The following is a 24,204-nucleotide window of genomic DNA, read 5'->3' as shown; positions in this document are numbered from 1 at the left end:
TTTAATTGTCGACTCGGTAGAATTTAAAGCTCCGTGTGATTTTGATACCTAACGATTTGTAACCAACCCCCCCCCCCCCGAAAGTTTCTCTCTCGTGTAGTTTAATTGCCCTTTTTTCGTTTGTTTGTTTTTTGAAGTCGGTTTATGAAATGACTGGCAATTCTAATGTCTTGAGGCTTGAGGTTTGCTAATTTTTTTTTTCATTTCGTTTTTATAAAATAAGTTTAGATAGACTGTGTAGCATATTAACTTCTCTTTCTAATGTAGGCTATTGAAGAGGAAGGAGGCGATCCAGATAATATTGAATTAACTGTTTCAACTGATACTCCAAACAAGAAACCAACCAAAGGCAAAGGTTGTTACGAGTTATGAACATATTTTAAAATATATTTTGGTTATATAACTTGCCTCTGCTCTTGTGCCACTTGCCCTGTTTATATAGTGCTACTCTTTGCTATTTCCCTCTGGCACTCTGCCTTCTTGGGTCAAGGAAGAAAAGTTACTGTTGCCAGGCTCTGTATAACTTGTAGCCCTTAAGATTTGGCTGAAGCAGACCAGAAAGTGAGAGCAGTTGTTTATTGCTTCTGAAAAAATTACAAAGTCAAGTTGCATAATGATACTTCATAGTGTGAAGACCTGAAAATACAGTTTAATACATGTCTCCCTTGCCCCACAATTGGCAGAGTATTGATGGAATTCCTACCGAATCTTTCACCTTGGCTCCTTGCTGTTTTCTCTAGTATATTAAAAATCTATAACCTTTATGTTTCTTATTTTGTTTGACTTGGTGGACTTAATTTGTGTTTATGCCATCATACTTCTAATTTTCAGTGAAATTCAAAACTCACCAGTCACACTTATAAGGTAGGGGAAATCCATGATTGATTAGCTTTAAAAAAGAAAAAGTTAAGTTATAGGGATGGTAAACATTTTTACTTGATAACTTTTTAGCCAGGCCAGAATGAGTATTTCTAGGATGTGATGATTTCGTGACTAGCTAGAAATGGCTTAAAACAAACCTTGTATTAATATAAATGGGATTTAGGTTTTTAAAAAGCATCTGGTGAGTGAAATCTTGATTTGAATACTGGCAAATTGCTCTCTCCCTCTTTTATTGGGCCATGGCCAAGGGTGGGCTTGATGTCTCTGGACCCTAGTACCTGTGTAGTTTCCGTACAGAATGTATCATAGACAACTGTGGCATTCTTTTGGTAATCTTTCTTTACCACGCTAAGTGATCCAGATGCTACTCCAGCCACCAAGTGATTGCAACCAGAATAAAGTGATTGAGTGGCTTACTCTTGAAGGGAATATTAAATTTCGATCTGAAGCACTGGGTATCAGGAGTAAGCCAGTACTCTTCGCTGGCTGAGTCTTCAGTATGTATGGAAGGACTTCGAAAATGGCTAAGAAGCAGTCCTTGGTGAGAGGGGAATGGTGAGGCAGAGACAATCTTTAGAAAAGTAACAAAACTATTGTGAAGGGCTGCAGCTTTTACTGTGATTCTGACTCTGTATAACTTTGAGAGATTAATTTGTTTCACTTTTAGAGATAGTTCCCTGTTTTTAGAGATCCTTTTGTTTACAAACCAGAGGCTCTTTTGAAACAGGGAAATATAAAAAATTCTGGAATAAGTATAACAGGAATTAACTGTGTTTGTCTTCGTAGTTTAAATTCTTATCAGTAATTTGATAGATGCTGTTTTAATCATGGTTTTAATTTATTTCAGTTGACTTAATGATTTTAGCATTTAGAGTAAACTTCATTTGATTTATTCAGCTCTAACCTTTTTAATTTCTTTATATCCCTTTTTCAGTTTCAATTAAGAATGTCATTTATCTTACCCTTAGAAATAGTTTGAGCAATATAAAATTTTAAGGAACTTTTCAGTATATTTGAGTACATTAACTTTTTAAATATAGATTTCAGAGCTACTTGAAGATTATTCTGTAACTCTGATGTTCTGTGTCTTACGATCTTTAGTTAGAAGTTGTAATGTTTTATCATTTGTGAGTACTTCATGAACTTCGGTCCAGGACTTCCATTGTACATAGCTCTAGTCTCCTTCAGTTCCCAGGATCACTGTCCTGAAAGTCCTGTGAATTACAAAGAATAGAATGTAAGCCCCCAACTCAGAACCTAGTTTGTGTTAATTTGCAGTTAAAATGCTATGGGTAAGATTATTTTTAAATTAAGTTAAAATAATTTTTAGAAATCAAATTTGTATAAGGGAAAGTTGCTAACATGTTGATAATTAATGTAGCTTTAAAACCAAGGATATAAGAAGTTAACTGATGTTTTAATGTGATGTCAGTGTTTCAGTCTGCTTGCTGAATTACCTCGTTAAGTTCTTTTTGCCAAATATATATTACTTAGTGGTATTTACCTTGAACATAATTCCCTCTTGGTCATGTCACTTTTTCTTCAGTGAGTCTGTTTCTTCTTTTGTAAACTTGGAAATTTTACTTGTTCATCCGTAGGCTCTTTTAGCTCTGAAATTTAACAATTGTATATAGCCAGGAGTAAGAAGAAAAATGCTTTCTGTTCACCTAAGATAGATATACAAAGAAGAAACAGGGAAACTCATAGGCCCCCAATCAATATATTTATTCTTCTGACCAGTTATTAGAAAACAAAAGGGGCAAAGAAAGGGATTACTTAGAAGTAATCAGGTAGGGGCCACCTGTGGTGCTGTTACTTTGATTCCAGCTCCCTGCTGATGGCCTGGGAAAGCAGCAGAGGATGACCGGAATTGATTGGGCCCCTGTACCCATGAGGGGGACCTGGAGGAAGCTCCTAACTTTGGCCTGCCTAGCCCCAGCTTTTGGGGCTGTTTGGGGAGTGAACTAGTGGGTGGAAGATCTCTCTCTTAACTCTGACTTTCAAATAAATGAATTGGTAATGTGTGTATATATATATGAGAGAAGCAGTTAGGTAGACCAGTAAGATATAAGATCACTGCTTGTCAGGAAAGTAATAATTCTTGTAATCTTAAAATAGCTAGTAAAAGTTAAATTTAAAAAAGTGGGGCGGGGGGTGGGTGGCATCGTTGTGATGTGGTAGGGAAAGCTGCTGCTACAACCTGGCATCCCATATGGATCCTGGCTGCTTGACTTCTGATCTAGCTTCCTACTAATTGCCTGGAAAAAGCAGCAGAAGATGGCCCAAGTGCTTGGGCCCCTGCACACTTGAGGGAGACCCTGATGAAGCTCCTGGCTCCTGGCTTCAGCCTGGCTCAGCCCTGGGTTTTGTGGCCGTCTGGGTTGTGAACCAGAGGGTGGAAGATCTCTCTTTCTGTCTTTCCCTTTCTCTGTAACTCTGACTGTCAAACAGAAAAAAAAAGATCATTAAGAGAGAGAGAGAGAGAGAGTAAGAGAGAGAGAGAGAGGAGCGGGTGTTGTGGCCCCATGAGTTGAGGTACAGCTTGGGACTCCTGCGTCCCTCATTGGAGTGCCAGTTACAGTCCTAGCTATTCCAGTTCTGGTCCTGCATTTTTGCTGATGTATCCTGAGAGGCAGCAGATGATGGCTTAAGTTACTGGGTCTATGCACCTATGTGGGAAACACGGATGGAGTTTTGGCATCAGGCAACAGGCTCCTGGCTTAATCCTAACTCAGCTGTGGGTTTTATGGGCATTTGCAGAAGAGGAGGGGAATCATGGCATGATCAATTTCTGTCTGTCTCTACCTTTCAAGTAGATGGAGATAAATAAATATATAGAGACAAGCTCCATGGGTCTGGAAAAATCACTTAGGTGTATAAATGTAGGGTAACTATTTTAACTGTTTTAAAGTTATTGTGTTTAGACAGGAAAAAGAACTATATTCTCATAGAATTATTTTTTAAAGATGCAGTTATGAGCACCAACTTGCAATGAATGTTGATAATGTTATAGTGGGTACTTTATAAATTTGTTTACATAGTTAATATGGTAGAGTAATTTGTATTTTAGATTGCTTTTCCCTTCTGTGTTTTTTCACAGTCTTTCTGTTACGAAGTTGTTAATAAATAACCTAGACAAAAGCTTCGCCCATTGAGATTTAGTGTCATATTATTTGGGTGTGTGTTAAGAAAGTGGTTAGACTGGTAGAGCTAACTCATTACTTGTTTAAGAGATGATAGATTCAGTTCTTTGGTTCACTTAACAATGGCTTCTTTAAGATTTTCAACCTTTTAAGGTCACCTCTAAACTTTAGCAAAAGTATTTAGTTAACAAGAAGTATTCAGAATTACATTTAATAATACTGTACTTACTGATGTTGAGATTAATTTTGTAATCTCATCTAGGCTTTATATAGATTAAAACTCCAATATAAAAATTGATTTTTTCCCTTATTGATACAAGTATTATTTGAGGGTTACCGTTTTGACCAAACATCTGATGTCTAATTTTTTGTGGCAAATAATATATTTATAATTACACATTACTCTGTAAAGTTTTTTAAAGTTTATATGTGAATCAAATAGGACAATATAGTAATCAGCCATATAAAGCACATTTTATATAATACACAATCACAGTGTAATATTCATTTTTGACTCTCCCTCCTTTTCAGATTGCAGTATGTTTAGCTGGTAAGGAGCTTGGTACTGGGAACTATGGTACTCTTGGGTATGGAATTGTGCTGGATATACCTTGAGTGCCCACCAGACTGAAAGCTCATTAGGGCCCGCAGGTGATTTTTTTCTCTACCTCTGTCTTTGTTTTGGCTGGTATACAGCGTGGCACATTCTAGATACTCATGAACGATGTGTTGAATGAATACTTAGGGCCATTTGTTGGCTTTCTTACTGACTGCTTTTAAAAAAGTCTCTTGGTGCCTGTTCTTTGTAGGAAGCACATACATGGGGGGACTAAGAGTCTTTACTGTCTTTCACTGTTTTTAAGTTGCTCTCTCAAGGGCACTAGTGGCTTCTCCTTACATAATGATGGGTAAAAGGTGTGCTTACTTGCAGAATACAGGAATCCTTGCTTAATGCTGTTATTCCCTACCAAGCTGTTGCTTTGTTGGAAGGTCTCCTACTCTTCATTGGAATATTGTCCAGCCTCAAGGTTCTAAATATTATTTCTTCACAAGGCCAGCCTTTTTCTCTTAGCCGTTAAAACCTTCATTTGCCTTCACAGTTGTATTCAGTGGATAATGTTGATCACCAGAGCACTCCTGTCCTTTTTCAGCTATGAATCCTGTCAGACGTGATGTGTGTCAGGGATCCTGGTAGGGTGTTAGGAAGAATTTTCTTATACAGTATTTTAAGATAGGATGTATCGCCCAAGTTAGTCATCAGGTGTTCTAAATTAGTAGAAAACTCAAGGTTTCAGAAACTTGCCTTTTCAATAAGCCCAGGTAAAATAAAGTGTGAATTGTGCATGAATTGAAGGGAAAAAAAAGCATCATTATTAGTTGCATCAGAAAAAAACTTTAACAAAGAGTTTGAACAATGGTTTAGAGTTTAAGGGTAGAAATTATCGATTTATTTAATCAACTATTGACATTACAGTAAAAGGGCCTTAGTGTTGTGCAATTACAGGGGTTAACTGTTCATGTCATAAACTCTACAGCCTGAGTAACCTCACACGGCAACCCTACTACCCTGGAATAGTAGTTTATATTCTGGTTTTACAGTATTGTTTTCAAACTGTTAAAGGGAAGATTTTCATTAGAAAAGTTAGGTAATCCAGAAAAGTACAAAAAAGTGAAAATCATCCATAGTCTCGACACTCTGAATTTGTCATAGGGAGCGTTTTGTTGATAAGGTATGTAGCAATGTGTGTAGGAAGAGGTTTTTTAAAAAATAATAATAATTAATTTGAGAGGCAGAAAGAGACAAACAGCTAGAGTGGTGTGTCCAACACCTGAAGTCTGGAACTTAGTCTGGGTCTGCCACATGGGTGGCAGAAGCTCAGCTATGTGGGCTACCCCCTGCGGTCTCCCAGGGAGCCCATTGGCAGAAAGCTGCAACTTGAGTTTGAAGCACAGCCAGGACTCTAACTCAGATGAGATTTATGCATCCCAAATGGTGCATTAACCACTGCACCAAATGCCCACCCCAGGACAAAAATATTATGTTTAAGGACTTCCCACCTTCAACAACTAGAATAGGTTCACACTGTATGTGGTGTTGTTAAAAGATGTGCAGATTTTTTTCTAGTCTGGAAAACAACTTTGCTCCTGTAGTCCTCAGTCCTCTCTTTCTAGCTTTAGCTACACTCAGTTATGTCAGTGGTTGGCAGTCAGCAATCTGCAGCAGAGTTATTTGAGTTTTTAAAAATATAGATAGCAGGCTTTGTTCCCCTAGAGATTTGGGTTCCGTTGTTCTTTTGGGGACCCTGGGTATCAGTATTTTCTGGAAGCTGCCTGGGTGACTGTCATGTGCAGCAGGAGTCACTGGTGATTGTCCTAACGTTTAAATTTAGCATCATTTTCATTCATCTCTCTTTGCGCTCATCAGTTTCCAACTAGTTTAATATACTTTACAGTATTTGATTCTCACAACAGTGCTAAGTTAAGCAGAAGTACTTTTTATTGATAAAACAATTTTAATCTGTTTATTTATAAATGTGACCTCTTGTGAATCCAGTTAAGTTTTTGCTATTCTTTAAAATCTTACATGTGTATGTTTGTTTGCCAGAAATATTTATTCTGGTTATATTTGGATGACAACATTTTTTGTATTTTCCAAATTTATTATACTAGATGTGAATTATTTTTGCAATTTTTTCAAAAATAAAAGTAACCTGTTAGATGACTGTTGTGTTTGAGTCAATGTCTAAGGCCTTTTAGAAAAATGAGTTCATTGCTAAAACACCAGTTTACCAGAAGAGAAGTTAAACACATGCGAGCAATCAACATAAGGCGAAGCCGATGGTTATTTAAGATACTGTGTGCAGTTGGAGAGTGGCTGTTGCTAGAAACAGTAATGCTGTTCACTTTGGCTTACCCTCCGACTCTTCCCTCGTGTGCAGCAGAAAGCCCGTGACTCAACAGTTCGTGCATTTCATAGCAGCGTCTGTGAATGTTCAAGGGGAGAAGTTACTCAGTCACGAAGTATTTTGGCAAAATTACTTTAAAATTTACTTCTTAAGAGAGTTTTGTTTATGGTTTGGAAGTGTTTCTCAAAAACGAAAACTGCAGGCCTTCGTAAGGACTTACTTGCCTTTGGAGGAGGAAACCATCTTGTGATCAAAACCCATTATTCACTTTTCTGAAATACAGAGTTTTAAAAACTGAAAAGTTTTAAAACATTTGGTGGCCTAGGGAGGCTGTTTGTAGATTTTTTTGTAGATTGTAGACTATTTGTAAATTGATCCCCTTTGATGTGAATATGCATTGTATCATTGCACAAATATTTCTGTGATTGGTTGTGAGATAACTATTTCAGAAGCTACTGAGAGGTTTAACTTTTTAAATATTTTTTACAAGATTTATTTATTTATTTATTTGAAAGGCAGAGTTACCGAGAGGCAGAGGCAGAGGGAGAGAGAGGTCTTCCTTCCGTTGGTTCATTCCGCAGATGGCTGCAACAGTGAGAGCTGGGCCTATCTGAAGCCAGGAGCCTGGAGCTTCTTCCTGGTCTCCCATGCCGGTCGAGGCGGGGCCCAAGGACTTGGGCCATCTTCTGTTGCTCTCCTGGGCCAAAGCGGAGCTGGATGGGAAGTGGAGCAGCCTGGACTCAACCAGCACCTATATTGGGTGCCAGCACTTAGGTGGCTGCTTTATCCACCATGCCACAACGTGGGCCCTTAACTTTTAAAATTTATTTTTCAGATCATGTTTAATACTCAATTTATTTTTTGTTTTCGTTCCTCAAAGCATTGCAGTTTGGTGTCAGTCTACATTAAGCTTTCAGTTAGCTACATCCTCTTGGGCTTGCCACTACTTCCCTTTGGCCAATTCACATTTCCATGGCACATGCCAGATTCCCTGAAGGACAAAACAAATGAATCTTGTTAGTTGAATGCGTAATTTGCTACGGGAGCAACAACAGCACAAACTTAAATGGAATAGAGATGTGAATGGTTACTGACTGTACAGAAATGTGCCAATGGTAGTGTTGCTTGTTGGAATCGGAGGTTTTTTAAGTTTTTCATCTGATGTTATAAAAGTTAGGGGCCTGTAAGATGTAGTTTGTGGCATCATTAACGTTAGGAATATGCAGTTGTTATTGGCAGGCTACAGTTGCATATGAAGCTAGTTTGACTGCCTTGTCCTGGTGGGGCCAAGTAGAAGTCCAGGCTTTGTTTACCACTAGCATCTGACCCAGGACTTACTCCATTATCAATCAGGAAATACAGAATGCTCCTGTCTGTTGATTTGTTGTATTGTAAGTTCTAGGCTGATTGATGTACATTACAGCCTTAAAAATGAGTTATATTTTATGTGAGGAGGGAAAATACATGAAGTCTTCCAAAAGTTCATGGAAAATGGGTGTTATGAGAAAGTTTTGCATGGATTTAAAAATTTTTGTACTGAAATAAACTTATCTTTTAATTCCATTTTTTCCCACAAACTTTTAGAAGTACTTTTTTTTTTTTTTTTTTTTTTTACACAGGAAGAAATCACAGTAGTTTCTACTTTAACATGTATAAAACAAGCCCAAGGCTGGTGCCGTGGCTCACTAGGCTAATCCTCTGCCATGCGAGGCCAGCACACCGGGTTCCAGTCCTGGTTGGGGCGCCGGATTCTGTCCCGGTTGCCCCTCTTCCAGGCCAGCTCTCTGCTGTGGCCAGGGAGTGCAGTGGAGGATGGCCCGAGCGCTTGGGCCCTGCACCCCATGGGAGACCAGGAGAAGCACCTGGCTCCTGGCTTCAGATCAGCGCGGTGTGCTGGCCACAGCGCGCCGGCCGTGGCAGCCATTGGAGGGTGAACCAACGGCAAAGGAAGACCTTTCTCTCTGTCTCTCTCTCTCACTGTCCACTCTGCCTGTCAAAACAAAACAAAACAAAACAAAACAAAACAAAAAAAACAAGCCCAAAGTTACAACTAAAAGCATTAAAAAGTTAATGTAAAAGTTTAGTTTTCTGCAACACTGCATACGTATCAGTATGCTACTCCAGGTTCATTTTTGTATATTTGAAATTCTTGGCCTCGTAGTCCTGAGTTTATAAACTGGTAATGTTTATTGTCTAATGCTTGTGTGTGTGTGTGTTGCAGGGAGGGTGTGGGGTGGCAGTGTATGGCTGTTCTGCAGGTTGTTTTTCAGTGGTGGGGGATGGGGTGAAAGTTTTGTATTTTTAAAACTTATTTCTCCCAGAAGGTAACACCTTTAAGATTGATTTTGTTGTTTTCTTTCCTTTTAAAATATATTCATTTAAGAAGAAAAAATGAGCCAATATAAAGAAAAAATGGTAGATTAAGTAGATAGGCAAAAATCCTGAAGTTGGCCTGTGAATGACTGAAGCTTGGGAGATCCTGGACCAGAGGAACGAGAGATTAGAGGAAGACGCCTGCTTGCTGATTAATAGTCATTGGAACCCACTTCTGTGCAGTCAGCCAGATCTGGCCAGTCTTGTCCTGCAGGGTTACAAGTTCACAGTCTTCAACTCACCTGGCATTTGCAGTGTTAGCCTTTCATCTTTGCTAGTCCCTGAAAAGCTGCATTCCAGTTAGAGGGATTTTAGGCATTAGGAAGCAAAGTGGAGAAAATTTGTCAGACTGGAGGAGTCCCAAAATATCAGGGTAGTCCTTTTTATTTCACGTGGAAAGGCAATGTTATGATCCCTTAGGGTAAATATATGGTGTCAGGAGGTAGCTAGAAGGAATAGTCTTCTGTGTTTTCTGTCCAGGAATAACTGTTCAACCGAGGAACCAACCTAACCTAGCTATGGTTGGAGGTCCGACAAGCCAGGCCATTTAAGGGTACACCAAATGGAATTTTAAAATTTTAAAATTTTAAATAAGTTTATTTTGGTGCAAGAAATTTTTGAAGTCTTTGTATAGTTTTTCTCTTCTTCAAAAAATATTTTTTCTGTGAACTTTAAAAAAATATACGTGTTTATGTTCATCTGCTTGAAAGGCAGAGCAACAATGCTGGTTTACTCCCCAAATGCCTGCCACAGCCAGGGTTGGACCGGGCTGAAGCCAAGAGCTTGGGACTCCATCTGGGTCACCCACGTGGGTGGCAGGGGCCCAAGCACTGTCTGACAGGAAGGTGGATCAGAAACAGAGCAGCTGTATGGCATGTGGAATCCCAAGCAGCCAAACCTCCTGTGCCACAATGCCTATCTCCTTTCATAGTAGGCATTTTCATTAACTTCTTGAAGACCCCACAAATCTATTACATGCATGAATTTCAAAGTTTTTACACTAACATAAACTTGTCTTTTAATTCCATTTTCTACAAGATGTTTGAAGTACCTTGTAAACCAACTATCTGTCAAGCACACACAAGAAGCCCGCTACTGTTGGTGCCTCTGAGGCAGGGGAACTAAGAGCTAAAGGTCATTGGCAGAACTTTTTAAAATCGAATTTCTGCTTGTACCTTTTAGATTCTTTATGATACCTCTGTATTTTCTGTTCTAAAGTAAAAACTATTTTAAAATGTAAATTAAAATACCACAGGCTCATATATAAATGTTTGCTAAACCTTAATTCCACTTCTGTTAATATTTGCCAACTTCCCTCTAGTTTTATATATGCATATATTTGTTAAGTAGAGCTAGTTCTTTGTTAACCATTTCATATACACACACACACACACACATAATGTTCAATGATCACATCAAGGAAATTGGCATACCTGTCACTTCAGACATATATTATTTTCTTTGTGTTAGGAATTTTTTTTAATATTGTGGAACATTCTGTCCGAGTGTGATAGAAGAGTTTAATGAGCTCTTCCTCGTCCAATACTATTTTCTTTTTCAGGAAAGGAATTTTTTTTTTTTTTTTTTTTTTTTTTGACAGGCAGAGTGGACAACAGTGAGAGAGAGAGAAAGAAAGGTCTTCCTTTGCCGTTGGTTCACCCTCCAATGGCTGCCACGGCCGGCGCGCTGTGGCCGGCGCACTGCGCTGATCCAATGGCAGGAGCCAGGTGCTTCTCCTGGTCTCCCATGGGGTGCAGGGCCCAAGCACCTGGGCCATCCTCCACTGCACTCCCTGGCCACAGCAGAGAGCTGGCCTGGAAGAGGGGCAACCGGGACAGAATCCGGTGCCCTGACCAGGACTAGAACCCGGTGTGCCGGCACCGCAAGGCGGAGGATTAGCCTAGTGAGCCGTGGCGCCGGCCTAGGAAAGGAATATTTTTACTTTTTTCTTTAAAAGATTAATAAATATTTTTTGATGAACAGGCTTTCTCAGTGGTTCTAATCTAGCTGTTAAGAACAGACTAGTCAGAGAGGCTTGTTCTCATTTTGTAAAATTTTCATATACAAACTAAATTTGGTAGCAAAGAGAGTGATAATGGTGATAACTATAAAATTAGAAGGATATATACTTTTATCTAAGAGACCATAGTAAACCAAAACTTGTGTTTTCCCTAAAATAAAAACACCAATATTTTAAGTAGGAAATTCATACCATGATATGTGCTGCGCTTCATCACTCATTTGATTCTCTTGAGCCTTCATGTACTTCCAGGGTAAAAGGAAAATGTCCACCGTGTTTTCACGTCCCTACACAGACCCGTGTCTTGCTGCACTTTTATCTCTTATTCATGGGAAGGATTTCACATTGGGAGTAGTTAAAACAGACAGGGGCTGGGGAGGAGACCGGGGAGAGAGAAGCACGGTAGCCTTCTTCAGGTACCCTGCAGCTGATCCTCCCCACCTCCACCCCAGGCTTGAGCTCAGTGGTCACACTGCCAGGGCCTGCTGCAGGGCCAGAGAAAAGCTCATAAGTTGGCCTCTGTTCACATTTCAAAAGAAATGAAAAACATTTAAGTACAAACGTTCTAGCACCTGTGTTTTACAGTCTTCTGATACATTATGGATTTTAAAGTAGGTTTTTGTGAACTAGACTGAAAATATAATAAATTTTTAGCACTGGCCGTGTGGAAAGCTTTTTTTTTTTTTTTTTTTTAATGTGGAAAACATTTTTAAAGTTCCAGCCACCAATTTGTAAAGTGTTCAAGATGAGATGGGCAGAGAAAGTCTCTAGGCTGTCTGGAAGCTATTAGCAGCTTCCACTCCACAGCAATTTCTGCTTACTTTAAATCAGTCATCATGTTAAGTGACCAGTGCTATTTATACTTAGGTTTTTGGACAAATAAAAGACTACTATAGAAGTAGTCGCTGTACTTCAGGAATTTCTTATCTCCATGGGGAGGCAGGATGTACTTGAACAAAGTACAAGGCAATGCATAATTAAGTGATGAATTGTATTGTAAGATGCAAATTAAAAGTATGAGAATTGTTATTTAAGAGAAAGCTTGTTGTGGAGAACTTAGCAAAGGCTTTGTGGGGATATAAGTCTTGAATCCAGCTATTAGGTGACTGGTTATGTGTATATATGTTTATGGTTAGTAGAATGCCATTGAAAGGTACTGCTGCTCCTGAGACAATTGAAGAAAGAGACTTCAAGTGGTTTAAAGAAAATGTAGCATATTTGTCAAGTCAGTTAAGATGATGGGTTGATATGTAGGATTATTTGCACAGTATATTTCCACACAAACAGTATGCCATTGTTCGTGAGGTTTTGTTGTTGACGTTGTTTGGGACAGCCAAGTCCAGGTGGTTGATTAGCAGTTGGCATTAGTGGATTTGGGAGTGAAGAGATACTGCAGGGTAAACTGAATGTTATTTTGCTTTTAAAGAAATAAAATATTGATTGTTAACCCATTTTCCTTCTTCCACAGGTAAAAAACAGGAATCAGATGAGTTGGGTGGAGATGCTTCTGTGGAAGATGATGCTTTTGTCAAGGTAAAATGTTAATTATTCAGGTTAAGACCTTTATGTTGAGATTAGCATTTTGCATGATGAATTTTCTGCATTTCATTTGAACAAGACACTGAAGTATGTAAACTATATATTTAGTGATATTGTCAATCTAATTAACTCTCATAATTGAGAAACACAATTGCTTTTAATTTAGTTAAGTGAAACAGGCCTTTGCTTAGAAATCTGAGGCACAGAATCCAGAGGAATAGTTAAAGGACAATTTAATATGTTAATTCGAGATCAAAAGAACATTGTGAAAGATACTGGTGATTTGTAATCTGTTTATTGCATTTGGAGTTTGTACATAATATACAAAACTTAGATTAATGTAGACTTTAAAATGAAGAGAGAAAATTACTATTGTGTTGTTACTTGTTAAGAATCAAATTAAGAAATTTGTTTTGCTCCTTTAAAGATAATTAAGCCAGGTCTTTTTTTGGCTGAAAAGGAATGTGCTTCAAAATTTACCAGCCAGAAAAAGTATGTAACTTTAATTGGGTCTGTGGCAATTCTATGTACAATAGAAATAGAAACATTATTTTAAATGGTAGTTGAAGTTTTTATTTGTTTTGTCTTCACTTTAATGAAAAGTGATCTACTTACTCATTGTTAGGTCTTAAGTATTGTGGTATTTACAGGAATTATTTAATGAACACAGCTCCTCTTAAAATAATATACATTTATACCCACATATATTTGGTTTTTCTGTGCAGTTAGTCCGTATTGTCATTATGTCTCTGGATGTGTCTGTGTGCCCCACCATGAAGTCAGCTCATGTCCACTCAGCTGCTCTTTTCTCCTACCTCTTAACTTTTCCCTCTCTGCAGTCTACACACGGATCTTCCACAACACAGCACACAGCCCATACTTGGAGGCAAGGCTTGGAGAGAAAGAAGTGTTTGGTTAAGGAGTCAACCCTGAAAGCATATAGTTTTAGGAAATATTTTTCTAAGAATCCATTCAAATTAATGATTTGCATGTCTAGAATCAGTCAGATTTTGTTTGACCCTTTGGGTGTTCTGTTACCCTTGTCCTGTTTTCTCCTATCAGTTTGTGCCTTTGCTGTTCTTACTTTCTTCAGTTGTCTTCACTAGTCAATGTGTGATTAAGCAAAAGTTACCCAGAAGCTGGAAAAACACTGGGACTTAGTAAAAAGTCCTTTAATTTTCAAATGTCTAACTTTCTTTCCATTTATAAAAATGTTAGTCATTTGAAATGTTATAAAGAGACAGATCTATTCAGAAAAATAATAGTACTGTCTCTTACCTGTGCTCAAATATGCCTTTGTGTTATTATCAAATGAACCCTGTGATAATGTCTAGAACAGCAAAGGAACTGGTTTTAAAAATCCTGCTTACATATATCTTTGGTTTATATTTCTTTTTCCACTTTGGAAGTATCAGCATTTGTGATATATTGGACTGGAATTCAGTGAATATGTTTTCTTTGTCTCCCAGAATCAGTAATTTTGGAATTAAATGACAGTGGTGGGTAAATACCACTTATTGCCTAAATGTTTGAATAGTATGGAAATTGCTCTGTGGATAAGTGAGGAGAATGATTACATTGGCACTTGAGGGCGAGTGAAGTTCCCTCAGAGGCTTCTTTGCTCTTTTTCGCACTTCCTTTACCATCATGCAACCACCTAATTCCATTTGCAACTTCCACTCATATTTTGACGAGGTTGGTCAAAGCAGAGATGTCCCACTACCTCAAGCACTCCACATTCCAAAACAGTCATTTTCCTTCTGTGCTGCCTGCCTCCCTACAGAAATTTCTGTTCCTTCACTGCAATTCAGCTGTGTTAGTCCTGCCCCTGCCCTTTTCCCCTTTTAACCCAGAAATCTTTTGTTGGTTTTACTTTAAGAATAGGAACGGAGGAAGGCAATGCTTATTGCTTTTAGCCCTTTGTCTAGCCAAGCAGATTGCTGCTTTGTTAACACTGAAGAATTATGTATCTATGAACTTTTAGGGTACACAGACCTTGTTAGGACAGATTCCAACTTAAGTTCCCCTGTAGCACAGTGAGATATTTCAAAACAAATACATGTAAATTACTTAGTTGCATGTTTTTCAAGAACAGATGTTGATAAAGCAGTTGAACATTCATTCCTTATTATGAAATAGAAATAAACCTTGTTTTGACATCTAAGATTTCCAGGGTCTTCCAGTTAAATCAAACTGTGGCACGTGGAGCAATCAAATTATTTCTTTCTTTTTTTTTTTTTTTTTATTTTTGACAGGCAGAGTGGACAGTGAGAGAGAGAGACAGAGAGAGAAAGGTCTTCCTTTGCCGTTGGTTCACCCTCCAATGGCCGCCGCTGCAGCTGGCGCACCGCGCTGATCCGATGGCAGGAGCCAGGATCCAGGTGCTTTTCCTGGTCTCCCATGGGGTGCAGGGCCCAAGCACCTGGGCCATCCTCCACTGCACTCCCTGGCCATAGCAGAGAGCTGGCCTGGAAGAGGGGCAACCGGGACAGAATCCGGCGCCCCGACCGGGACTAGAACCCGGTGTGCCGGCGCCGCAAGGTGGAGGATTAGCCTATTGAGCCACGGCGCCGGCTCAAATTATTTCTTTGAAGGCATATCATCTGGACAGTTCCTAGAATGTGGCTTGGTAAACATTTAAATAGCTTGACTTTAAAGCCACTCTTAACAGTGTGCACAGAACATCTCAATTAGTATGCATTTCAGTGTGAGAGATACTAAAATTCTTGGTTTAATGATCTTGGTATTAGACTCCTCTTTTTAAAGACACAGTTAATATGTAAGGTGAAATGGTTGAACTTTGACTTTGGGAATAATATCAAAATATGATCAAATTTGACACAGAGATGTAAATTACCAAAAAATGTTTGATGGATAGCCTATATACTACTTTGCCTCTGGTTGTACCAAATTTTCTTACCATTAAAAGGACTGTGAATTGGAGAATCAAGAGGCACATGAACAAGATGGAAATGATGAACTAAAGGACTCTGAAGAATTTGGTGAAAATGAAGAAGAAAATGTCCATTCCAAGGAGTTACTTTCTACAGAAGAGAACAAGAGAGCTCATGAATTAATAGAGGCAGAAGCAATAGAAGATATAGAAAAAGAGGACATCGAAAGTCAGGTCTTTAGCCAGTTTTTTTTTTTTTTTTTTAAGATTTATTTATTTACTTGAAAGTCAGAGTTACACAGAAAGAGAAGGAGAGGCAGAGAGAGAGGTCTTCCATCCACTGGTTCACTCCCCAGTTAGCCACAACAGCCAGAGATGTGCCAGTCTGAAGCCAGGAGCCAGAAGCCTCTTCTGGGTCTCCCATGCAGGTGCAGGGCCCAAGGATTTAGGCCATCCTCTACTACTTTCCCAGGCCATAGCAGAGAGCTGGATTGGAAGTGGAGCAGCCAGGACTTGAACTGGCACCCATATAGGATGCCGGCACTGCAGGTGGTGGCTTAACCTGCTATGCCACAGAGCCGGCCCTTTTAGCCAGTTTTTTAAACACATGACACCCATAAAATTAAGTTTTAAATAGTTAAAAAAAAAAAAGGTTTTTTTCCTGGTTCAGTTTGGAAATCTCAGGATATTTTTGAAGTATATATTTAAAGTTACTTATAAATCACTCAGAATCTTACCACCTAAGGAAATCTTAAATTTTTTCTTACCTCACATACATGTATATTTTTACACAGTTGTTAGACTGGAAGCTGCGATTTATTCTAAATTCTATTTTCATATAACATGTCATAATGACTTCATGATCTGTGTGTTATACCTAATTTATGAGACTGCTTTCCATTTGTCTGATAGCAACTCCTTTAATTTTGGACATTTAAGTTCTACCCTATTTTGAATGAGTGTATTAATTTCACTCAGACCTCGCAGCATTCCTTGGTGGGGAGGTTGTCTTTTCCCCTAGGCTACTTTAGAAGGTATGAAAAAGCTACTTTAATTTGCATTTCTTTGGTTATTATCAAAGGGTGGGGAAAACACGAATGAAAGTTTAATTTTTAAATTTTTTGATTTTTAAAAAGGTTAGTTTTAAAGCAGATAGTTTTTGAAATTTTTCTTTAAAAAGCAAGCTGTCCTGCTTTGAAGGAGGTTATTACATCATAAGAAAACCATTGTTCAGGGAATCAGTGCTTGTTAGTATTTATGCTTCAAACACTTCCCCTTCTACCTAGCCTAATAAATGAGGGGCTCAGGGAAGATTCCTCTAATTCTCTACTAACATGACTAATGTTTTATGTTGGCATAAAACATACAGTTTAAATTCTTAAGCATTGATTTAGTACCTACACTGCTGTAGACACTGTGCCCACAAGGCAGATGTTATCAGGTATAAACATAAAAGCATTCTCATTTTACCCAGATACTTTGTAAAGCAAAGCTATTGTATACCCTTTTACTTAGGAAATTGAAGCTCAAGAAGGTGAAGATGATACCTTTCTAACAGCCCAAGTAAGTTTTCATTTGGTCCTATGAATCTGATATTGTGGGTGGAAGGGCTTGGAAAAGGAATCTTATTTTGATGTCATAATTTTTAATTCATAAAATTGCCTTAAATTTAATACTGGGTTATATATGTATGGTGTATACAAAATACTTAAAATTATTAGCAAATAGTTGAAATTATTGTTGCCAATAAATAGCTGAAATTATTGTTGCTATAAAGATATTTGGAATTATTATGAGGTTTCTGCCATTTTCAGAATTAAAAATTACCCTTTCTGTAAAAGATAACTCTGGTTACCAATCTTATGAGAAGTTTACATTCTCCCTTATTTTTTTGTGTCACTTTGGTGTAAAACAAATAGTTTAAACACATTAATATCCTTTAATTCTGTGTTCTAGAAACTTACTCACTGTGTCCATATGGAAAACAACTGTACTTCATGATAAAATTTGGTTTTGTTATATGTGATATTCATAGTATATATCTTAACACATGATTGTCAGATGCTCAGTTTCTGTAGTTTAAAAATATGCTTTGTCTTTTTTTCATAACTATATTCAAGAACCCCTTATTCATGTACAACCTTTAAATGGCTCATTTTCCAATAGAAAGAGAGGTTCCCTGGTTTGCTGGGCTTCAGAATAATGGTCTAAGGTCTGTTACTTCCTCACTGGAACCTTTAGAGAGGCTCCTATTTATGGACTGAGTTGCCCCAGTGATGCCTTCTTTGCCTCTCTTGCCTGTGAAATGCACTCAGTTTTTATTGCAAGGGGAGAAACTTGTTTTTGGCCATTTAGAATATTCAGAAAGGAAATGTTAGGACTGTGATAGCGATTAGGCCTGTCCAACATCCTATCCCTAAGTTCATTCATTCCTTAGTACTAAAGAATACATTAGGAAGATTGACCCTTAAATTGAATAAATAACCTTTCTAGATTACTGATTTGCAGATAGTTGGAATTGAACTCTTCATATCCTTGGGCAACTAGCTTTTTCAGTTGGATCAAGGGCTACTCCTATATTCTTGCAGGCTATGAGTTGTGGAAATACTGGATTGAAGGATCTCTCATTTACAAAATTGATTATTTAGGTATCTATTTATTTTTAAAGATTTATTTATTTTTTATTTATTTGAAAGGCAGAGTTACAGAGAAAGGAGGAGAATAAAAAGAAAGAGAGAGAGATCGTCATCTGCGGGTTTACTCCCCAAATGGACTCAGTGGCCAGGACTGGGCCAGGCCAAAGCCAGGAGCCCAGAACTTCCTCTGGGTCTCCCATGTAGGTACAGAGGCCCTAGGAGTTGGGCCATCTTCTGCTGCTTTCCAGGTGCATTAGCAAGGAGCTGGATCAGAAGTGGAGCAGCTGAGTCTTGACCAGCCCCCATATGGGATGCCAGTGTCGCAGATGGAGGCTTAACCTTCTACGCCACAGTGCTGGCCCCAATAATAGGTTATTTATTACAAACTTTTTCTTAACCTATAGAAATAAAGCATCTTAAGAAATGAATGGGTGCATTTTCTCATTTTCATACATTTTGGGGGCTAAAGATAGCCTTGCTTGTATTTCTTCCTGATAGTGAAAGAATATTTATTTCTCTTCAGAGGACAGGGAATTTAAAATTTCAGAGAAATTTCCTTTAAGTAAAGTGACCTTTTTCTCTTTCTAAATAATGTATGGTGGAACATCTAGAAATCTATAAACGATACTTCGGTTTCACCATGCGTTAATGATTTTAAACAGGCTTACAGAGTATGTTACTCTGAATATAGTAGTGCCATCACCCAGTTTCTGATATTATCAACTCATAACCAGTCTTATTTCCCCTATACCTCTGTCTCTTTCCTTTTCTGCATTATTTTGAATCAATCCATCTGTGTTTTACTTGGAAAATTTCAGTATGTGCCACTAAAAGAGAACTATTAACATCATTAAGTCAGTGTTTAAATGTTCTACTGTCTGCTGATTTTTCCCTTTGTAGGTATTGTTTGAATCCAGATAGAAATAAGATCTACATATTGTGACTGATTAAAGTGTTTATTAGCTCCTCAACCTCCCCCCCAACACACACACATACACACACAATTTTAATTCTTGAAAGAATTGAGTTGTTTATAGAGCAGGGTTTGCAGTGTTTTTTAAAGAGTTATCTTTGTTTTTGCTATGTCACAGCTATTCAGCTCTTCTTCTGTAGTGTGAAAGCAGCTGTAGACAATATGTAAATGAATGGGCATGGCTATGTTTCTACAAATATTTACAAAAATGGGCATTTGGTATTGTTTGCCAACTCCTGCTGTAGAGCTTCTAAAGTCTAGATTTTGCTTCTAAAGTCTAGATTTTCCTGTGGTGCCATTCCACAGATTCACTTATATACTGTTACTTTCTGTAAATTGGTAAGTCGGTTACAGGATCAAGGGGCTTAGTGTCAGATTAAGATATCAGATCCCCCCATCATAACACATAATACTTTTTAGGTAGGATTGTATTCTTCATTTGAATGCTCATAATATCTGGTTGAATAGTTTTGTGTTGATTCTAGTCATTGATGAGCTTTACCCCATTAGGAGCTGCAAAATTTTGACATTCTAATCACATCATTTCTTCTTTATTAGCTGGAATATTTCTAGAAAGAGAAATTCTTCATCTACTATTTGTTTTCCCACTTACAGAGGAAAGCTAGGATGTATGTTTGATTCTTTAATTTTAGTTGCCAATTTTTAGAATAATGAGCTGGTTCTCTAGCATCTCTAAAAGTAACCAGTGAGTTTAAAATTTTTCCTTTCCCTTAGATTCATTCTGAACTCATGGATTTGACTATTTAATGTATTTTGGTTCATTGCTATTATCCTTGTTAATGATTAAATTGTCCCATATATGGCTAGTGAGAAAGCCTCTTCAAGTTGACTCTAAGTCCTTTTGACATGACCCCAGTGGTCTTTGAGTCTTTGCTTTCTGCTCTGTAAAGATGTTCCATGTCCTGCTGCAGACCTATATAATTAGCTGTTTTTTCCTTTTAGTGGTAAATGGGACTTCAGGACGTCAATCTGGGTGGTAGGCGTGTTCACTGTTACTGAATTATTTGTGGTTTCTAGGTCTTTTTAATGTATACTTCTAGAGAATATATTGGAATGTTTTGTTCTTTGTTTTGACTTTTAAGATAAAATTGATTTTTGGTTCATTTGGGTACTTTTTCAAGTTAATCATTTCCCTTATCTTAATCATTTCCTTATCTCACTACCAATACCAGCACCAATATGATTACTGAAAATATTTTTTCTCAGTTATGTTTGTCATAAGAATGTATGCCTCAAGGGATGAAGAGATTAGTTGTGCTCTGTATGATTATATCACCAACTAATACATATTCAGGTTGATTTGTTTACGTTTATTTTCAACATTTAGGTATGGCTTTTAATGATAAAATCAGCAGGTTCTTGAGTCTGTGATTATTTGCAGACAAAAAGTTTTAAAAATCATCTAATTAAAATATTTGCATGGGGGCCGAGCTTTGTGGTGTGGTGAACTGAGCCCCACCTGCAATGCCAGCATCCTGTATCAGCACTGGTTTGAGTCCTGGCTGCCCTGCTTCTGATCCAGCGCTATGCTAGTGACCCTGGGAAGGCAGTGGGATATGGCCCAAGTGCTTAGGTCCCCTGCCACCCATGTGGGATACCTAGATGTCCTGGCTTCGTGATCATTTGGGGAGTGAATCAGTGAATGGAAAATCTCTTTCTGTTTTTCCCTTTCTCTGTCTCCTCCACCCCAACTCTGCCTTTCAAAATAAATAAATAAGTAAGTAAGTAAATCTTATTAAAAAAAAAAAAAAAAAAACAAGCGCTCAGGCTTTTACTTGAAGCTTGAATTTTTAGGCATTAGCTTCTAGGTAGTTTGCTATACTACATAGAATTTAGTCCATGTTCTGTTTCTTTAAGTTAATCACAATATGATGATTTGGGACAGATTCTCTTAGCCAATTACAGTGAACATTATAATTCCTACAGATCATGGCACATGGTATATATGTAATTAATGATTATTTGTAGTGTTGTTTTACTAGCTTGAGGTTGGCAGTTAAGTATTTTATGAAAGTTTTTCTTCAAATTTTTCTACTAATGCTTTGATTCTTAGAAGTTCCTTCTAGTCTCAAGAACCTCTTCAATCTTCTCTTGTTGTGACGTTTATATTCTACTTTCCTTTGTGTCTAACATTTCGTTAACCTGGGTGTCTTCTTTTTTTTGTCATATAAAATGTATATACCTATGAAAGCCAAAATTTACCACTGTCTTCTCCATAAAGCTTTCTCTAATTCCTGTCTCCTCTGGAGTGCTTTACTCATTACAGAGGACTTTTTGTACCTGTTATTTTAATCCCTGATATATCTTATACAGATCACATGTGATCTCTGTTACATAGGTAAAATTCATCTAGATAGATGACATACCAAAGAGTAGAACTGTTTCCGTGGTAAGGACAGGATAAACACATAGGAATTATGATGCCTACTGTAGTATTATTTTCACACCCACAAAAAATCACCCTAGCAAATGTTTTGTAAGTTCTTTTGTACTTATGTTAACTCCTTCATATATATAAAAATGAGCACTTCTTTCAGTCTTTAGCTAAAGATAGCAGTGTCTTAACACTAAATTTATTCAGGAAATACATTTGACAAATATTTATTGAGTGCTGAGGTGGGCATTGTGGCATAGCAGGTTAAACCATACCAGAGTGCCAATTTGAGTCCTGGCTCCTCTGCTTCCTATCCAGCTTCCTGCTAATGAATGTGTGCAGGCATCTGGGGAGTGAACCAGTAAATGGGAAATCTCTGTCACTCTGCCTTTAAAGTAGATGGAAATAATGAAATTTTAAAATTTTAAAATATTAAAAAATATTTGTTGTGCTTATTATGTGTTAAGAATTTTTTTTAATTCCCCATGTCATTTATATTGTCAGATAGCAGATGGTTTGTGATTTAAGCTTATTTTGAAAGTCTTATCTATTAAAACTTTTTTAGTTTAAGAGGCAGAGAAAGAGAGGGAGAATTCTGTATCACTGGTTCCCTCTGCAAATGCCTACAGTGGCCAGGACCTGGCCAGACTGAAGCCAGGATCTGGGAGGTCAGTTTAGGTCGGCCGTGTGGGTGGCAGAAACCCAATCATTTGAACCACTGCTGTTACTTCTCTGGATTCCCATTAGAAGAAGCTGGAGTCAGGATCCCGAGCTGGGAATTGAACGTAGGCACTCTGCTGTGGGACTATGGGTGTCTGAACCTCTGGGCTAAATACCTCCCCCAGGACACCTGCTGAACACATCATGCACACCACAGTCAGAGGAAAGGAGGTCTTTTATGTAATCCACACATGTACATATATTGCAAGTTTGTAATAAACACTTGGTTGATTGAAAATTAGTCCCAGGTTTATCTGTATCTTGGCAGTCACTGATGTCCCTAAGATGAAATGAAAATAGAAGAACTTAAAAGAGTTTTTAGCGTTTGACTAAGGGTTGTACATTCCACTGCAGAGAACATGAGTGTTTGTCCCAAAGAGCAATTGTTTTATTTTCATGTCAAATATTTTTCCTAGATAAACTCAAGTGGTGACCTTAAAAGGATGCTTTACAGTAAATGTAAAGTGTGGTTTACATTTAATAAGTTATTGCTTCACAATATTTACTTATTTACTATATTATTCATTCTAGTAAAAATCTTTTTCAGTGGGTAGGAATTTTCAAATAAGTTGCGTATCGTGTCTGTACATAATATATTTAGACAAAAAATTTGTTGTTGTCTTTGTATTTCCTGCTTAGTTTGCTTATTGGAATGATTTTGGGGGCTTATTTAGGACTTTTTTTAGTCTTCCTTATTAGTACTATGTTTACTGTACAAATATGCACTTAAATGTGGTTCATCTTTCCTATAACCATCATTTATTGTTTATTTGAGAGGCAGAGAAACAGTGAACTCTTGTCTGCTGGTTTGCTCCCCATATGGCCGAAATAGCCAAGGGGAGCTGGGAATTCAATCCAGGTCTTCCACATGGGTAACAGGAACCTGATTACCTGAGTCACTGCTGGTGCCTCCCCAGGATCTGCATTAGCTGAAAACTGGAGTCGGAGATCCACCCAGGCACTTCCTTATGGGATGCAGACCTGTTAACCAGTATCTTAACTAGTAGGCTAACGGCCTGCCATAGCCTTAGTTGTTTTTATGCTTCACCTCATTGTAATCAGTTTTGTTTACTAGAAGCTGGGTCAAGTCCTTTTTTCCTAGGGCATATAAGTATATGTAATTAGGCCAGTGTAATCATTATGCAGAGAAACTTAGGTTATGAGAGCCCTCAGAAGACATGTTGAATTATTAAGAAAAATGTCTAAAAATTCATCCACAAAGTAAGGAGAATCCTAGCAGTTAATTTGGCAACTAGTAACAACATTTTTAATAAGCAGGGACAGTAACAAAAAAATGTTTTTTACCTGATACTCGTAAGTATACTCATAAAAATAGCAAATAATTTGGACATCTTTGCTTGAACTTATCAAGGTTGTAACTCTAAAAGAATCACTGGAAAGTGATGTTTCGTTGGCATCACAGGTAGATAAAGGAAAGTTAGGCTGCATTCTTCAAATTCATTTGTTCTACTTTTAACTATAAGCTAAGGTGTCCCAGCTTACTTTTCCCTTCAAAGTAAATTACTGAATTAAAATTTTAGAATAAAAGATTGATCCATAATTGGCACATGACTCATCCTCTCGTGCTGTTGCCACCTTACCACTCCATCCAAGCAAGGCCCCTTTTCTTTCCTTTCCAGACACTAGGTTAGGGGTATAATGATTAAAAGTAAATTCCATACAACAAAATTCTTTACAGTATAAATTAGCAGACTTGTAGAATA

The 24,204-nt window shown here is 37.8% G+C and overlaps 1 protein-coding gene and 1 long non-coding RNA gene across 36 annotated transcripts in view; one reads left to right on the top strand and one right to left on the bottom strand.

Moving 5' to 3' along the window:
• SLTM (SAFB like transcription modulator) overlaps nt 1-24,204 on the top strand; it is a 48,868-nt gene that overhangs the window by 1,074 nt on the left and 23,590 nt on the right. For 12 of the 34 annotated variants that reach the window (XR_016218204.1, XR_016218203.1, XM_051821935.3 and 9 more), the window contains exons 2-5: nt 268-355; nt 12,793-12,857; nt 15,793-15,990; nt 17,272-17,319. Coding sequence is in view for 16 of the 34 variants with exons in the window: in XM_051821935.3 (XP_051677895.2) it covers nt 268-355; nt 12,793-12,857; nt 15,793-15,990; nt 17,272-17,319 (399 nt within the window). In the remaining 18 variants the exon portion in view is untranslated. The remainder of the gene's footprint in view (nt 1-267; nt 356-12,792; nt 12,858-15,792; nt 15,991-17,271; nt 17,320-24,204) is intronic. The other 22 variants (XR_016218205.1, XM_051821943.3, XM_051821940.3 and 19 more) reach the window with 5 other exon arrangements.
• The window catches only part of LOC103351095 (uncharacterized), a 35,036-nt gene continuing 12,704 nt past the window's right edge, over nt 1,873-24,204 (bottom strand). Inside the window, exons 1-4 of one of the 2 annotated variants that reach the window (XR_016218207.1) lie at nt 7,457-7,922; nt 6,940-7,008; nt 2,387-2,492; nt 1,873-2,096 (exon numbers count right to left, since the gene is read on the bottom strand). This is a non-coding gene — a long non-coding RNA (uncharacterized LOC103351095). Of the gene's footprint in view, nt 2,097-2,386; nt 2,493-6,939; nt 7,009-7,456; nt 7,923-24,204 lie in introns of those variants that run through there. The other variant, XR_016218206.1, reaches the window with a different exon arrangement.

This window comes from Oryctolagus cuniculus, chromosome 12 (genome assembly GCF_051225735.1).
Source record: "Oryctolagus cuniculus isolate XC-2025 breed Fujian yellow rabbit chromosome 12, ASM5122573v1, whole genome shotgun sequence".
NCBI classification, from domain to species: domain Eukaryota; kingdom Metazoa; phylum Chordata; class Mammalia; order Lagomorpha; family Leporidae; genus Oryctolagus; species Oryctolagus cuniculus.
This window is presented reverse-complemented; position numbering and strand designations above follow the sequence as displayed.